The 15,007-nt window shown below is 40.2% G+C and overlaps 7 protein-coding genes across 7 annotated transcripts; 2 read left to right on the forward strand and 5 right to left on the reverse strand.

Annotated features, from left to right (window-relative positions):
- Nucleotides 1-768: 768 nt before the first annotated feature.
- On the reverse strand, nt 769-984 carry nspd-5 (Nematode Specific Peptide family, group D; the record flags this gene model as incomplete). Its single annotated transcript, NM_062474.6, has 1 exon — nt 769-984. One exon carries the CDS (start codon nt 982-984, stop codon nt 769-771), a length of 216 nt encoding a protein of 71 aa, NP_494875.1.
- A 233-nt stretch (nt 985-1,217) lies between these two features.
- Nucleotides 1,218-2,320, forward strand: F11G11.4 (uncharacterized protein). The gene is made up of 3 exons (NM_062475.2): nt 1,218-1,320; nt 1,675-1,957; nt 2,099-2,320. The coding sequence occupies exons 2-3, from the start codon at nt 1,699-1,701 to the stop codon at nt 2,224-2,226; spliced, it is 387 nt and encodes a 128-aa protein (NP_494876.1). The 5' UTR covers nt 1,218-1,320; nt 1,675-1,698; the 3' UTR covers nt 2,227-2,320.
- Nucleotides 2,321-2,941: 621 nt separating this feature from the next.
- On the reverse strand, nt 2,942-4,081 carry mpst-4 (Putative thiosulfate sulfurtransferase mpst-4). The gene is made up of 3 exons (NM_001322727.2): nt 3,650-4,081; nt 3,259-3,600; nt 2,942-3,210 (listed from the first exon to the last, which is right to left on the reverse strand). Exons 1-3 carry the CDS (start codon nt 4,028-4,030, stop codon nt 2,962-2,964), a joined length of 972 nt encoding a protein of 323 aa, NP_001309500.1. The 5' UTR covers nt 4,031-4,081; the 3' UTR covers nt 2,942-2,961.
- Nucleotides 4,082-4,304: 223 nt separating this feature from the next.
- On the forward strand, nt 4,305-6,424 carry F11G11.14 (DUF4408 domain-containing protein). The gene is made up of 4 exons (NM_001026905.4): nt 4,305-4,420; nt 4,469-4,583; nt 5,914-6,029; nt 6,078-6,424. Exons 1-4 carry the CDS (start codon nt 4,337-4,339, stop codon nt 6,363-6,365), a joined length of 603 nt encoding a protein of 200 aa, NP_001022076.1. The 5' UTR covers nt 4,305-4,336; the 3' UTR covers nt 6,366-6,424.
- A 922-nt stretch (nt 6,425-7,346) lies between these two features.
- Nucleotides 7,347-8,198, reverse strand: col-17 (COLlagen; the record flags this gene model as incomplete). The annotated part of the gene is made up of 1 exon (NM_062477.9): nt 7,347-8,198. One exon carries the CDS (start codon nt 8,196-8,198, stop codon nt 7,347-7,349), a length of 852 nt encoding a protein of 283 aa, NP_494878.3.
- Nucleotides 8,199-10,293: 2,095 nt separating this feature from the next.
- col-20 (Nematode cuticle collagen N-terminal domain-containing protein) lies at nt 10,294-11,415 on the reverse strand. Its single transcript, NM_062478.10, has 2 exons — nt 11,332-11,415; nt 10,294-11,203 (listed from the first exon to the last, which is right to left on the reverse strand). Exons 1-2 carry the CDS (start codon nt 11,393-11,395, stop codon nt 10,401-10,403), a joined length of 867 nt encoding a protein of 288 aa, NP_494879.2. The 5' UTR covers nt 11,396-11,415; the 3' UTR covers nt 10,294-10,400.
- Nucleotides 11,416-12,721: 1,306 nt separating this feature from the next.
- col-73 (Nematode cuticle collagen N-terminal domain-containing protein) lies at nt 12,722-13,753 on the reverse strand. Its single transcript, NM_062479.7, has 2 exons — nt 12,940-13,753; nt 12,722-12,887 (listed from the first exon to the last, which is right to left on the reverse strand). The coding sequence occupies exons 1-2, from the start codon at nt 13,748-13,750 to the stop codon at nt 12,841-12,843; spliced, it is 858 nt and encodes a 285-aa protein (NP_494880.1). The 5' UTR covers nt 13,751-13,753; the 3' UTR covers nt 12,722-12,840.
- Between the last annotated feature and the right edge of the window lie 1,254 nt (nt 13,754-15,007).

Consider the following 15,007-nt stretch of genomic DNA (forward strand, 5'->3'; position numbering starts at 1 on the left):
AACGAGGAGTTGGGAACTACAGTACTTCTTAAAAGCGCACTTGAGAAAAACAATCGCTTCGAGACCAGGTATCGTATTTTTGAGGCAGGAATCGCGAAATTGTTCAAAACCTCGCAATTAATTAAAAATCAATTTCTCGGGACATTATGAAATAAAATAATTTTTATGAAATAAAATTGTTTGAAAATTTATGGAACATCAGATAAAATCCTGCAACAACGAGAAGTTTGGAACTACAGTACTCCTCAAAGGCGCAGACCCGTTTGCATTTATTGATAAATTTGTCGTGTCGAGACCGGCTACCTTGTTATTGGCTGTATAATAAGCATGATCTTTCAAGCCGGTTACTCCTGCAGTATCAAAACCATCCATCAGCCACAAGAAAGCGGACTTACAAAGGAACAAAATTGACAGAAAGCTAAGAAACTGAAGAAAGAAGAAGAAGGTGCTTATTGAATTAAAATTCTTTATTTATTTATATATATATTTATTTATTTATATATAAATTATAGTTTTAACAAAAACATTTCAGTTATCAATCCCGAATTTTACTAGGGAGAAGACTAGGTGAGGACAACGAATTTGGGCCGGTGTACGGAGCACCTACCAACAACAGAGGAGAACTTATTGCTGTTGAGAAAACAATTGAGAAAGTAATTAACATTAAAAAACAACAAAAAACGAGCTAAGAAAAACTATTTATTGGGCACAAAAGGCCAAAGAAAGTTGCATTTCTGTTGGCTACTGGCTCTTCTAGTGTCGATCATCTTATGGTCCAAGGTAGCACGATTGGTCAGTGCGGGCCTTGAAGACCTGTCCACCTGGGTTGGTGTTTCCTCCGGAACCCTGGTTCTGCTGTTGTTGTCCACCACCATTTCCTCCTTGTGCATAGTCTTCGCGGGCATATCCCGACGACGAGGCATTGGATCCCATGTAGCCTGATCCATAGCCTCCAGCGCCCATGTAAGCCGACTTGTCCGCCATCGTTGTCTTTCGTTTGGGGTTATTCAGAGAAACTTGCTCAGAATACTGATTGACTGAGGTTTTCTGCCCCGTTATATAAGGAAAGATCTAGGACAAAGATAAGAATATTCCACGGAAAGTTCACGCCGTCTACATGAACTTTTCAAATTTGGAAATTTCTTTTAAAATTAAAAAGGATGAAAAAATAAGTAATTGAAAATAATTAATAAATCCAGTGACATTCTAAAATAAATAATTTAATCTTTATTATTTATTCTCACGTGTTTCCTTATTCAAAAATTCATTGCTTACAACAAAGTATTCAAAAGGCGCCGGTTGTTCATTGAGCTCTAAAAGGTGAGTATCCTCGAAATGGTTGGGAAGATGTTTCTCTCGGGCAAGTGGAGGCTGAACGAAGATCTTCCAATCTGTGGCATGCTCTGATGTTCAACTTTTAGCCATTTGCTCAAAATTAGCAGGCTATACGCTTCGTGAGATTTTTGGAGAGCCATACGTAACTATATTTGCTAAACTTTTTGGAGTTAAGCTACAGTACTCGCAGATACGGTGGATGAGAAGGTGCCACTCTTTTTATGACTTGTTTTGGTGCTAATTTAGTACTACTTCAGACTAAGAGGCCTCAATTAGGTGCGCGTTCAGCGAGTCTCGCCACGATCACAGTCGAAGTTCTCAAAATTATCCGTATTTCAGAGAAACAAAGGGCATAAAAGGAAAATGGCTGATGACAACGTCTCATTCACGGATGCAGGTGACCCAACACAAGGTGCTAAACCTCAAGGAGGCTCATCAGCAATGCTGGATCTGCTCGGAGCACTGGACAAGAAGGAAGAGAAGAAGAAGAAGGATAAGAAGGGCAAAAAAGGAAAGAAGTCGAAAGGAAAGTCAAAGACCAAGAAAGTCAGAAAGGCCGACAAGTTCGAATCGCAGAACTTCTTGTTTCGAATCGAGGGAACCATCTTTTGTGCTGGAATCGGTGAGTTGGATGGCCAAGTCTGCAGGCACGAGAATGCCTATCAGCTTGCCTAGAAGGTGTACGGAAAGTTCCTTGTAGGCACTCAGGCAGGCAACATTGTACCTACACCTAAGGTTTCAATTATACAATTATATTTTTCAGTTGTCGGATTGGTGGTGCTGCTCGTCTTCATCGCAGTTGCAATCTTCTTTAGCGTGAAGGCTGGAGGAAACATGGTGCACTACATTCATCCATGGTGGGGAGGACTTGAGGAATCTTCTGCGAATTGAGAGATGAACCAAAAGAAACGACAAAATGACAAGCCGGCTTATTTTTAAAAGTGTCAATTCTATTTGACACTATTCAATAAAGTATTTATTTATGGCTCGTTCTTTTTTTTGTTATAGTACTCAGTCATGCCGTTACGGCGAAGGCCTAAATGTCTACTGCTAAATGCTCTAAATGATCTGCCTAATAGTTTTCTAATCGAATGAATACCAATATTTCCTCGGCTATCTCTTATGTGACTACATCATGTCTAAATCATGCTGACACACGATCCTGCCTCATGTCTTCATTTCCACATAGCTTCCCCTACATCACACCTGCACCATTTCCACGGTTTTACCTACTTGTGTGACTGCCTGCATACCTGCTTTTCAAAAAACACAAATCCGAAAATAAACTGGATCCCGGCCACCCAAAGTTTAGTCCTATTCAACCAATTTTCTTTTCATTTTCCCGAATGCCTGCCTACCTCCCTGTCTTTTGCCTGCCTACTGTTTTTGGAAAAATCGAACCAAGTTGTCCACAAAAGTTTCTCCGACTGGTAGAATAAAACATTTTATTGCTAATCAATTTTCACTTTTAAAAATATGACAGTTCAAAAATATATTTTAAAACCTGTAAAAATTACAGTTTAAAGTGTGAACTTCATATTTTACGAGAAGGAAAAAATTAACACCTTTCGGCATAGGCAGGCAGGCAAATGTAATTTAACAGTCAGACAATTCTTTCAATCTTTATTACAATTGCATACAAAAAGGTAAAATGTATGTATGTACATCTAAGTACAGTAATCGCGTGTAGTAACAAAGTGACTCGCATGTTGAGGTGTTGTGGAGCCTTGTAAGCCAACTCGTGGACTCCTCCATTGTACAGCTTGGCAACGATTCCAGAACGAGCAGCGGCGAGGCAGATGGCAGAAGCCGAAAGTCCGATTCCGCAGCTAATGACGACAGTGTCTCCGACCTTGATTCCCTTGGCGGCAAAAGCTGAAAAAAAGTGTCATTAGTGAATAGTTTAAAATTATATAATCTAACCTTGATCACAATCAGTCTTCTTCTTGAATCCCTTTGCAGCACAAACTTCTCCGATTGGGAAGTGAATTGCATCCTTGCAACGAATACCCTCGGCCTTCGAATCTGGATATCCGATTGGAACTTTTCCGATGAATTCTTCCTTGAACGAGCATCCAAGTACTTGATGCTGGCCAAGTTGCCAAATGGAATATCGGTCATCTTGGCAAGAATGTTGTTGTCCACCGACTTAACTTCGTAGTTTCCAGATGAGATCATGCTCTCACCAGATTGAACGACACCTTGGGCAAGTTTGAATGCTTCGATTCCACCGTTCAACACAGATACAGTTGTATAACCGTAGTACTGAAAAAACGAGGATTAAAATTGTATTCTGAAACTGTTTGAAACTAACTCTGAATGTCCAGTATGCACGAGAAGCAGCAGCCATACCACCATCTTTTCCACGTCCATAGATAACCAAGTGATCTCCATTGAAGACACCCAATCTCTTGACATACGACGAGAATTCCTCTGGAGTGTACAAAGTGAAACGTTCGTCCTCCGATGGGTAGTAGGCAATGTCGAAGTTGAAGTGTGCAGCTCCATTGATGTGCTCGGCAAGGTACTCGGGATTCTTCAACTCATTCATTCCAACACCGAACTTGTTGTAGTACTTGGCCTTGTACTCGGCAACATCGGCTTTCGGCTTGAAGGTCCATGAAGCATCGAGGATTCGGATGTTTCCAAAGTTTTGGACAACCCATTTGGGCTCGACAATCATATCGACAGCCATGGCTCTTCTTTCTTGATTGGTTGATAATCGCTTGTGACAAAACGATAAACTGAATTTTTGTTCAAATCTCCTCTATTTATACTACACCACACGATCTTAGAGTTCATAAAGGTCAGTTGAACATCACGTAAATAATGCAAATAATTTAAAAAAACAAATTATTATGGAAATTGTAAAATCAGAGAACGATTTCCAAATATATTCAATCCGTGAACTTTGCAACGAAGTTAAAATTGTTCAAATAAAAAAGAAAATCGAATTATTACATATTTGTATAGACGATCTGTGTATCACTATATCCAAAAAATGACTATTTCTGGATTAGCGATTATAGAAATGTCGCTTCAATTGTTCTGCTTCGTGATCATTGGAAATATCTTCCTCACTTGTGTAAGTTAAATCTTTTCTATTGAATTAACTGGTTTTATTCACTTTCAGGCAAAGAAGAAGATGGCACCGAAGCAATCCGAGCGAAAGCCGGTTCCAGTTGCTCCGGAGGCCTCACAGTCAACCTCGGAGTGTGCAAAAACGCAGAAGACGGACAAAAGTGAAGGTGAGGAATTTATATTTTTTTTGGGGTCATTTGAATCTGCCTCTTCCTATATTAAATCCTGAAATTGCATTCTTGACAGAAATAAAAAATAAGGGCACGTTGTCGTAATGGGGTGTCCGACAAAAATGTACAAACTTTGAGCTTTAATAACTTGGCTCATAGCTGGCGCTTTTGCATTCACTAAGTGCGAATGACTCAAAAATAGTTGCCCCACCATGGTCATTATTGAGAGGATTGGTTTTGGGAAGGGTAGAACACTGATTTGCGCGGGTTTCTGGAGACCGCGACAATTGAATATTTTCTTTGTACTGAAGAGTTTTATATTTTTCAATCCCATACGAGCAGTTTTTCTGACATTTGATTCCAATTTGTGCACAAGAGAGAACTTCGAATTACCAATTTTTTGAAACTATTTTGAAAAAAAATGACACACTTTCCAAAATGTAGGCCATCATTCAATTTCTGCAAAATCAAAAAGATGGATTAAACGTGAAAAACTTTTCTACCACTCTCTCTCTCTCTCTCTATTTTGGGAATGAATTCGATAATTTTCATTTCTTATTTTTATAACGTGAGGAGAATTTAATTTTAAAGATTTTTCGAGATTTTTACTTTTTCTCGAATCGCACCAGGGTTGTGCCGCAAATTTGCCGAATTTGCCGAGCTCGGCAAATTTTGAACTTTGCCGCACACATCAAAAATTTGGCATTACACTTTTGACGAAACCTATTGGCTTTTGTCTACAAAAGTTTAGTAAAATAGCACAAAATTGAGTTATTGTGATGGTTAATCGAAATTTTGAGATTTGCCGCACACCCCTGGACCACACTATTCGAACATTTTGTCCAATTTTAACCTCACTAGGCAGGCTGGACGCCTGCGATGCTATTGTATTTCCCTCAAACCCAAAAATCAGGGATTAGAGCCGCTCTCTTACTCTTAGAAACTTTGAGCCACTTGTATCCCTACTCCCAGCAGAGCAGGCCGGAGGCCTTCTATGAGACGTATGTTTCTATAACTACGTCTGTTTTTGGAAAGAACAGTTAATCCGGATTGAGGCCCGCAGGCCCGAATACACATAGAAGTGTTGGACAATCGTTGAACCTACTCTAAGCCCAATAAATCAGGTTGAGGGCCGCAGGCCCGAATACACTTAAAAAATACCCAGAAAAAATATTATCTTTAAATGACCATGGCTCAGTCAATTTTGGTTCAAAATGATCCAAAATTTCCCCAGTTTACCAACTTAATTTACTGCGAAGCCTAGCGCGTTTGACGCGCTAGTCACTTTAATTCAAAATCTCCACAACTTGAACTTCATCGTTTTCAGCAAACGTCAAGTTCAACATCACTACCACACAAATTGACAAGAAAGCCGACGAATTTGAAGGAGATGATGAAGTGAACCCAGTTGCACTTCTTCCGGTCAAACAGCATAAGCTAAAGGTAAAATTAATACATTTTGTGAATTCTTAACTCTCACTTTTATTTCAGCCTCAAGCTGCTGCTGAAAAGGATGTAAAACCAGCTGAGAAGAATGCGAAAGCAGCCGAAAAGGATCACAAACCGGCTGAGAAGAATGCGAGACCAATGACTCCGAAAGCTGCATCTACTTGCAAGACTCAGATGACTACAATCAGCAAAGTGTCATCCATGAACAAGACCAAGACCTGCGCTATCGGACCACCAACCTCTCCTCCAAGCCCTTCGAGAAAAAGTGAAATTCCATTGTTTGTGAATGAATCTACTGCTGGAGCATCTAACTATGTGCAGATGCCTTAGAAGATATGAAGAGAACTTATTTTTGAATCTCAAATGAATAAAAGTTTTCTGAAAAATAATTTTTTTTATTTTATACTTTAGATTATTTATCAAGGAGTACAATAAAACACTAAAACTTTTTCGATTTTTTTGGACAATGGAATTCAACTATGTTTGTGTATTGAACCGACTTTATGAGCTTTTCCTGTTTTTCCGTGTAGCTTCTCAACATTAGTTCTAGACCAGAAACCAAGAAATTTTAGTTTTCATGTCTACTCAACTTATGTTATGGAAAGTACCAATTCCAGGAATTCCTTTAAAAAATTAATTATTCATGGCTGTCTTGTCGGAAAATATGATACCTTTTGAGATTCCAAATCACAAACATCATGTTTAACCCCTTTCCATCCCCATTAGATACATAAATGGTTTAAACCCATAAATCAGTCTATCCCCTCATCATTCCCACTTGCTTTCACATTCTTTTCGTTTTCAATTCTCCCGAACTTTACCCAGTTCTATCTCTGTGATGACAACGCGGCGCACAAAAATGTCTTGATGACTGTTGCAAAAACTGGCTAACAAACATGTCCAAACGGGGCAATACCTGTCGCCTCCTGTTTTCGGGGGACAAAAACTGAAAACTTGGAACACGTCGGGTCGCTAACAACATTCTCTGATATTTATATATTCTGTAGATGTTAATTGATATGATAATAATCAATCGTTTATTTACACTGTTAAGCTCACGTATACCCTGTACGGACAAACGGTCGGTCAGAACAAAAATAAGATTTTGACAAAAAAGGGAAGAAGAAGAATTCAAAATAAATTAGGGAGGTTATGCGAGGTGTCTGAGATGGTTTGTCGGATGACAAGAAGAGGAAGAATGAAGTGATAGATGTCATTGATACTCGTACCCTGAAAATGAGACACTTAAAACATTTTAAGACAATGCAGTAGCTTACCAAAATAAGAAGCAAACTTTTGGAGAAGTTGCGCTTAATATCCTGGAGCAGTTCTTGGTGGTGGGCAGTGATCGCAAGATCCCTTGGATCCGTCCTTTCCTGGCTCTCCGGTCTCTCCTGGGGCTCCTGGGTTTCCTGGAGCTCCGTCTTGTCCAGCATCTCCTTGTGGTCCTGGTGGTCCTTGTGGTCCAGCGCTTCCTGGGTGTCCGTCTGGTCCTGGTGGTCCTTGGGCTCCTGGCTCTCCTGGCTGTCCTGGGTTCCCTGGTGGGGCTGGGACGGTGCGGACTTGTCCTGGGGCTCCTGGTTGTCCTGGAGTTCCGTCTTGTCCTGGGGTTCCTGGTGGTCCTTGTGGTCCTGGGGCTCCTGGGGTTCCTGGGCGTCCATTTGGTCCTTGCTCTCCTGGTGCTCCTGGCTGTCCTGGTGGTCCCTTTGGTCCTGGGTTTCCGGCGTTTCCGGCTGGTCCTGGTGGGCACTCGAAGCAGAAATCGGCGGGGGTTGGTTGAACATGATCATTTGGAGCATCTGGTCCTGGAGCTCCTGGGGCTCCTGGTCTTCCGTCATTTCCTGGGGCTCCGTCTTGTCCTGGGTTTCCAACGGATCCAGCTGGTCCGATTCCACAAGAGCAGCATTGGTAGGTTTGACGCTTCTCACGGCTCTCAGTTTTACGGAATTGATCGAGCTTGGTGTATTCTCCACGAAGAGAGTCGGAACGAGTACGGCAGAAATTGATCTCATCTTGAAGTCCGGATTGAACGTTTTGCATGTACATGCAAAGCATTGGGACTGCAACGATAGCTGTCAAAGTGGCAACAGTGGAGACTGCGATTCCGAAGAACGCGAATTTCTTCACGGTCTCGACTTCGACAAGTTTCTGCTTCTCCTCCATCTGGAATTAAAGACATTCAAAATTTGAAGAGGAACTTGAGATTTGAAATTTTTAAGTGAACAAAAATAAAGATAAATTATTAAATTATCAAATAAATTACAACAAAAGATATTTAAAAGTGATAAAAAATAAATTTGATGCTGATTGATATGATCCACGAAAAGTTTTATGAATTGTAAATCTGAGTGAGTGATTCGATGAGATTCAGCTTCTCCATCATTGCTTTATATACTCCTAAGCCCCTCCCACCTCAATCGTATCGACTCGCCCGACTCCTCACCCCCAGGCAACCATCTCCGATGGATAACCGCTTTTTTCTCGCCCCACCCCGTACCGTTGCCAGTTTTTACGCAGGGAACATAGAAGCAAAAAAGCTGAAGAAAAAAGGGAAAAATCAGGGAAGAAAAAGAAGGCAGATGGCATCCGTTTTGAGATATATGAAATGATCAGTTGGTTGATATGGAAGGAATAATGAAGTTGATTGGATGGATGAGGTGATAGACGATCCTGAACGGTTTTAACTGATTTTGTAATGCAATAGGGATTCCACTATAAACATTGCACCATGATGTTCCTTGTTGACAGCTTATATCTCACTGTAACAATTTCGTGAAATTTGAAATTCGAAATTTAATAGCAAGTTTATCTAACTGAATTTACTTGTCATTTTGACACATAGAAGGCAGGTATGTCTAAGCAGCTGTGCCTAGGCCTACCGCTATTTTTAGATTTTGATCCGAACCGTAGTTTCTACGATTGATGCTCGCATATTGTAGATCTACGCTTTTTTTTATAAACTTAATAAGCTTAAAATGTTTATGTATTTAAATAAAATTTATTACTTTGTAAGCACAATATCAATAGTTATTTTGCAGTAAAATCTGAATTTCTAGAGTCCTAGTGAACTCTAGTTTGGTCTTGAAGCCCCCAAATTGTAATGGGTATCTACTGTTATTTGACAGTTATGAGATCGAATTCAAAACTTCTTATGTCGATTTTTCATGTAAGTAAACTGCCTTTGTCTGCCTGCTTATGTATCTGCCTACCGCATTTTAGATTTTTCTCTGACCACCTTCTTTCCAAGAAGGAACTAATCCCTTACACATTCACCTTCCCCTGTTGCTTCCTCCATCTTTTGTTCCGAACAAAATTGTTTGGATTAAGAAGGTGATAGTGATTGCATCCAAATCCACAAATCTCCACTCCTCATTTCAATCACTTTTGTGTCTCACCTTATTCTCGAAGATTTGATTAATTTAATTAAAATTCCCAAACACAGATGTTTTTTTCTGTGGCGTCAATGAGGGTAAAAACGAACATAGGAGAAAGAGGAAAAAATCGAAAATCGCGACCAAGTTTTAGTTTTTTTTCGTTGGTTTCCCTCTCTTTTTTTCGTGACTTCTTCTGTATTACACTATGATCGTTGAACGTCTCGGTTTTTGAGGAATGCAGATGGAACGCCTTGTACTATACCACCCTTCTTTTTGAACTTTTGAATTGGAATTAGAAATAACAGTTTAAGAAAAACCCCTGAAATCTGAAAGATGGTTAGCATAACTTGTAGTCATTTTTCAGGATATCCAGGAACATTGTCAATTTTCAGTTTAACAATCCAACTTATTGGAAAATATGTTTAAAACGTTGGAAAAATCCTCAAACACGGCCCTCAAAATTTCGACAACTTTCAGCCAGTTTTCAGATGTTTTTTTGCACATTTTATTAGTTAGGAATATTATTTTTAAATTAATCAAATATTTTTCAATATTTCTAAATTTATTTTTGACTTAAATTGCTTCTTGGAAACCGCTTCAGATTTATAGAAGAATCTCGAATCAAAGCGACATGACTTGGTTTTTATCATTTTTCGGTTGAGCGCATTTCCTATAGATCAAAAGGATTTGTGACCAGTCTGACATCTTCATCGAAAATTACATGAAACGTAGTAGTATCTATGGCAACACATTCACCAGACATAAATGGTTTCCTACAACTATTTCAATGGTCATTAGAACTATTACCGTATCTTCTTATCAAGTTTGAAATCGCTTCTGAAAGAAACTTCCTGTTGTTGAACTAAACTTTTTTGAAAACACACTTATATGATAATTCGAATCAACTAATATACTCGAAAGTTCTTCATTTTGAGTGAAAAACATAAACGACCAGAAAGAAAAGAAGAATTTAAAAACATAGAAAGACAATCTAATATCCTGGAGCAGTTCTTGGTGGTGGGCAGTGATCGCAAGATCCCTTGGCTCCGGCGTTTCCTGCGGCTCCTGGAGCTCCATCCTCCCCGTCCTTTCCTGGCTCTCCGTTTGGTCCATTGTCTCCTGGTGGTCCTGGAGGTCCGGCTCTTCCTGGGTGTCCTGGTCGTCCATCGGCTCCTGGCTCTCCTGGACCTCCTGGCTCTCCTGGTTGTCCTGGCTCTCCTGGTGGGGATGGAAGAGAACGAACTTGTCCTGGAGTTCCTGGGTTTCCGGCTCCTCCATCTTCTCCGGCCTCTCCTTGTGGTCCTCCTGGTCCTGGTGGGCCACGTGGTCCTCCACGTCCAGCTGGTCCTGGTTCTCCGTGTCCTCCTGGTGGTCCTGGTGGTCCCTTTGGTCCTGGTCCTCCGGCTGGTCCAGCTGGTCCAACTGGGCAATCGAAGCAGAAGTCAGCGGCAGTTGGCTTCTCGTCCTTATCGGTAGAATCGCGACCTGGCTCTCCATCATTTCCTGGCTTTCCATCATCTCCTGGAGCTCCGTCCTCTCCTGGAGATCCTGGGGCTCCGGCGGCTCCAATTCCGCAAGAACAGCATTGGTACTCAGACTGACGCTTTTGACGATCAGAAACAGCGTTAGATCGGACCTTGTCGAGCTTGAAGAATTCGGATTTAAGATCAGCATTCTTTGATTTACAGAAGACAAGCTCCTCTTGGAGGCCAGATTGCACATTTTGCATGTGCAGACAGAGCATTGGCACGGCAATGATAGCCGTCAAGGTGGCAATGGTGGAAACAGCCACACCTAGAAAATGAAAGTGTGAACAATTGAATAATAGGAGTTATGATAATCTTTGGCAAAATGATATTAAACATCTTATAATATATTAAAGTTTTTGAAAACAAAGAAATTGATTTTTAAAAAATAATTACCGAAGAAGGCGAATTTTTTGACGGAATCCGCCTCAGCGTACTTGATTGACTTCTCGTCGGCCATGTCCGTTAGTGTGATGGTTTCCACAACTTTCGACCCCTTCTTTTATAGTTTCGCTTGGGAACCGATAGCGTCGGTGTACAGTAACTACTAGAGATAGGAGAGTGGGAGTAGGCTTTCCAGGAAAAAAAAGAAGATGCTTGAAGAGGGATCATCTGAAAATTGGAGACGCTCGACAATTTGGGGGCTGATTGGTTTTCGGGGTTGGCTTGAAGGGAGACGTAGAAGACCGTTGCCTGGGAAGAAAAAAGAAAACAGAAAAACGAACCGATCTGAACTGTTATCATTCCTTGCAATCGGCAATCGTGCCGTTGTGATGGAAAATAGAAAAATGACGGAAGTTATTTCTTAAAATTTGATAGGGGTAGCAACATAAAACTTTTCCTTTGTTGAAAATGTTTCAGGATTTTTAGAACCTATTTTCGCGAGTGTCAATAAAAACCAGATAATACCATTCGGCAATCCAAAATTCCGAGTAGAACATTGCAAAATCTATAATTTGGTAAAGGGACGAGCTTTTGTTATGTGACAGAAAAACATTTCAGGTATTCATTTTTTAAAATTCATTGCAATTTAACTTTTCCGAAATTTTACCTCACAACTGCCAAGTTTTTGAGCTCGATCTTTTCCGGTTTGCTGAAAGAGTGAGAAGCCTATTTCTTTTTTGACAGCTCCAAAAGTGGCAAATACCAAATTGCAGAAAATGTTTTTGTGCCCATTCCCAATTTCCACTAGTTGAGGTCACAAAAAAAGTTGATAAAAAGCCTCGTCTGAAAAAGTGTCCACAAAAAAAGTATACAATTCAATTTTTATTAAAAATTACTTTAAAACTGAAATTTACAGGCAGGTTTTGATCACATTTATGCCTCGTGATGTATTTTCCACAACTAGCTGGAGGCCTACATTCCGCAGCTCAACGTTGCCATTGTTTCTATAAAATTTCGCATCTGGTAACTACTCTAAAGTTTTGGTCTTCCTAGAGTTTATTCGCCGTAAAGAATTTTTTTAAAAATTATAAAAAATTAAATTTCAAATATTAGTTTTTTGATTCATTAGTGTGAATTAAGTTTTGTTAACGCGAAAAAAAGTTTCAAAACCTTAAGCTCAAAACTAAGCGTATCGAAGAGCTTCTTTAACTTTTGTGTTTTCATAATTTCTATTACCAATATTTTTCCACATTGTCACCGTTCTTTAAACGAATCATAATAGTTTTGTTTTACGAGTCACCTTCCTTTTAAATGACCGTCCATCATTACATTCACTCATTTTCACTTTCTATCTCTTCACCTTTCTTTTCCTATTCATCCAATTCTCTTTACAAGTTCAATTAATTTCAATAGTTTTATTGGTTTCTTGTTGAAGAGCCCCGTGAAATGTTTCGACAGGTATTATAAATACAAGTAGAGAGAAAGAGAAATAATTTAAGCAAGAAAATAGCAATTGAGGAATTAATATCCTGGAGCAGTTCTTGGGATTGGGCAGTGATCGCATCCTCCTGGAATTAGGGAATGATAAGAGAAATGTACAAAAATTGAATAAATACTTACCCTTGGCTCCGTCCTTTCCTGGCTCTCCAGCCTCTCCTGGTGCTCCTGGGTTTCCTGGAGCTCCATCTTGTCCTGGCTCTCCTTGTGGTCCTGGTGGTCCTTGTGGTCCTGAGTTTCCTGGGCGTCCATCCTCTCCTGGTGGTCCTTGGGCTCCTGGCTCTCCTGGCTGTCCTGGGTTACCTGGTGGGGCTGGGACGGTGCGGACTTGTCCGGGGGCTCCTGGTTGTCCTGGAGTTCCGTCATTTCCTGCGGTTCCTGGTGGTCCTTGTGGTCCTGGGGCTCCTGGGGCTCCTGGGCGTCCATTTGGTCCTTGCTCTCCTGGTGCTCCTGGCTGTCCTGGTGGTCCCTTTGGTCCTGGGTTTCCGGCGTTTCCGGCTGGTCCTGGTGGGCACTCGAAGCAGAAATCGGCTGGAGTTGGTTGAACGTGCTCATTTGGAGCATCTGGTCCTGGGGCTCCTGGGGCTCCTGGTCTTCCGTCATTTCCTGGGGCTCCGTCTTGTCCTGGGTTTCCAACGGATCCAGCTGGTCCAATTCCGCAAGAGCAGCATTGGTAGGTTTGACGCTTCTCACGGCTCTCAGCTTTACGGAATTGATCGAGCTTGGTGTATTCTCCACGAAGAGAGTCGGAACGAGTACGGCAGAAATTGATCTCATCTTGAAGTCCGGATTGAACGTTTTGCATGTACATGCAAAGCATTGGGACTGCAACGATAGCTGTCAAAGTGGCAACAGTGGAGACTGCAATTCCGAAGAACGCGAATTTCTTCACGGTCTCGACCTCCACAAGCTTTTGCTTATCGTCTTGGCTCATACTGTAACAATGGAAAATGATGGATTGAAGTTTAGAAATCAGAAAGTCAGAAATTATGAGAGTTGTTTAGAGTTATAACTACAAAAAATAATGTTTAGATTATTTTTAAAAATTTAATTAAAAATAATTAAAGAATAATATTTAGAAGTAATAATGAGAATAAAATGAGAAGATGAAGCTAGAATGAAGCAAAGATGTGTTTCTCCTCTCGCCATCACCGGTCTTATAAGCGATTCGGGTCTGCAGCGGTCGCCTACCCTTTTTGCTCCTTTTTTTGTTGTTCTGTTGAATATCGCCTAAGCTTTTGCCCAAAATATTGTTCATTTTGAGGAGAGCGTCAGAGATACATCGCCTCTCTTCGACTTATCAGATACATGTCTCGGAGTGAAGCACCACCTACCCGACGCCCTTTCCCATGCCATGAGAGAAGAAGCTTGATCCGCTTGTAAGAAGAGGGAAAGAGAGAGAGGTAGTTGTAGGTGATATGCTGGTGATCTGATCATTACTTTTATGATTATGATACTATGAACATTATTTCAAAGTTATTTCAAAGTTGCAATGATTTAGTTCCTCATTTTTAAAATCAACTCGGAACAGTGAATTGAGGTGCTCAGTTTGTTTTGTAGATAAACGTAGAGGGGCAGTATTTCCTAAAAAGGAGTTTGATGTATAGTTTGCTTACAAGTATACTCACAAAGGCCTGACGTTAATACTAGGGTGTCACAAAATTGGCATTCAGCTCTGCTGTCTGTAATGTAAATTCTTGTTGTTTTTGTTTTTGTTTTTTTTTTTTGGTAATCAATGTTCTAGATTTTTTAGGGAATTCGTGTTTTTTTAAAACAAATCTGGAACTTTAATCGAATATTTTTAAATTGACAGAAATATTTGTTTTTAATTTAAATAAACTTTCAGATTATTTGTCTATTTCTAAGCACTCTCGAAATATTCAGAAGTCTATTAAAAATGTGTCAGGGCAATTCCATGAGCTTCGAAATCTGATTTTTGAAGAAATAACTCTGAAAGAATTTCAGATCTAAGTTCCAGAATGTAGGACCTCATCACTTGGAATTTTTTTCCAAAAATTTCGGTAAATTCTAAGATTTTTCGTTTACTGATAATATATTAAAAATTGTACTTTTCTTAAGAAAAATTTCAGCTTTTGAGCTTTTGGTATACTTATTCAACATTATTCTCCTTCCGCGTTCCAGTACTCTGACCAACTGATGGCGGCTGCGTCAGAACATCATTTTTCTTCTG

This window comes from Caenorhabditis elegans, chromosome II, assembly GCF_000002985.6.
Source record: "Caenorhabditis elegans chromosome II".
Taxonomy (NCBI): Eukaryota; Metazoa; Nematoda; class Chromadorea; order Rhabditida; family Rhabditidae; genus Caenorhabditis; species Caenorhabditis elegans.

Coding starts and splice junctions, on each gene's coding strand:
- F11G11.14 (NM_001026905.4), top strand. CDS start 4,337: ATGACTATTTCTGGATTAGCGATTATAGAAATGTCGCTTCAATTGTTC. Junction 4,584..5,913: donor GAAGACGGACAAAAGTGAAG/GTGAGGAATTTA, acceptor CATCGTTTTCAG/CAAACGTCAAGTTCAACATC. Junction 6,030..6,077: donor TCAAACAGCATAAGCTAAAG/GTAAAATTAATA, acceptor CTTTTATTTCAG/CCTCAAGCTGCTGCTGAAAA.
- mpst-4 (NM_001322727.2), bottom strand. CDS start 4,030: ATGGCTGTCGATATGATTGTCGAGCCCAAATGGGTTGTCCAAAACTTT. Junction 3,601..3,649: donor GTGCATACTGGACATTCAGA/GTTAGTTTCAAA, acceptor TCGTTTTTTCAG/TACTACGGTTATACAACTGT. Junction 3,211..3,258: donor GAAGACTGATTGTGATCAAG/GTTAGATTATAT, acceptor ACTTTTTTTCAG/CTTTTGCCGCCAAGGGAATC.
- F11G11.4 (NM_062475.2), top strand. CDS start 1,699: ATGGCTGATGACAACGTCTCATTCACGGATGCAGGTGACCCAACACAA. Junction 1,958..2,098: donor CATCTTTTGTGCTGGAATCG/GTGAGTTGGATG, acceptor TATATTTTTCAG/TTGTCGGATTGGTGGTGCTG.
- col-20 (NM_062478.10), bottom strand. CDS start 11,395: ATGGCCGACGAGAAGTCAATCAAGTACGCTGAGGCGGATTCCGTCAAA. Junction 11,204..11,331: donor CAAAAAATTCGCCTTCTTCG/GTAATTATTTTT, acceptor TTCATTTTCTAG/GTGTGGCTGTTTCCACCATT.
- col-73 (NM_062479.7), bottom strand. CDS start 13,750: ATGAGCCAAGACGATAAGCAAAAGCTTGTGGAGGTCGAGACCGTGAAG. Junction 12,888..12,939: donor AGGAAAGGACGGAGCCAAGG/GTAAGTATTTAT, acceptor CCCTAATTCCAG/GAGGATGCGATCACTGCCCA.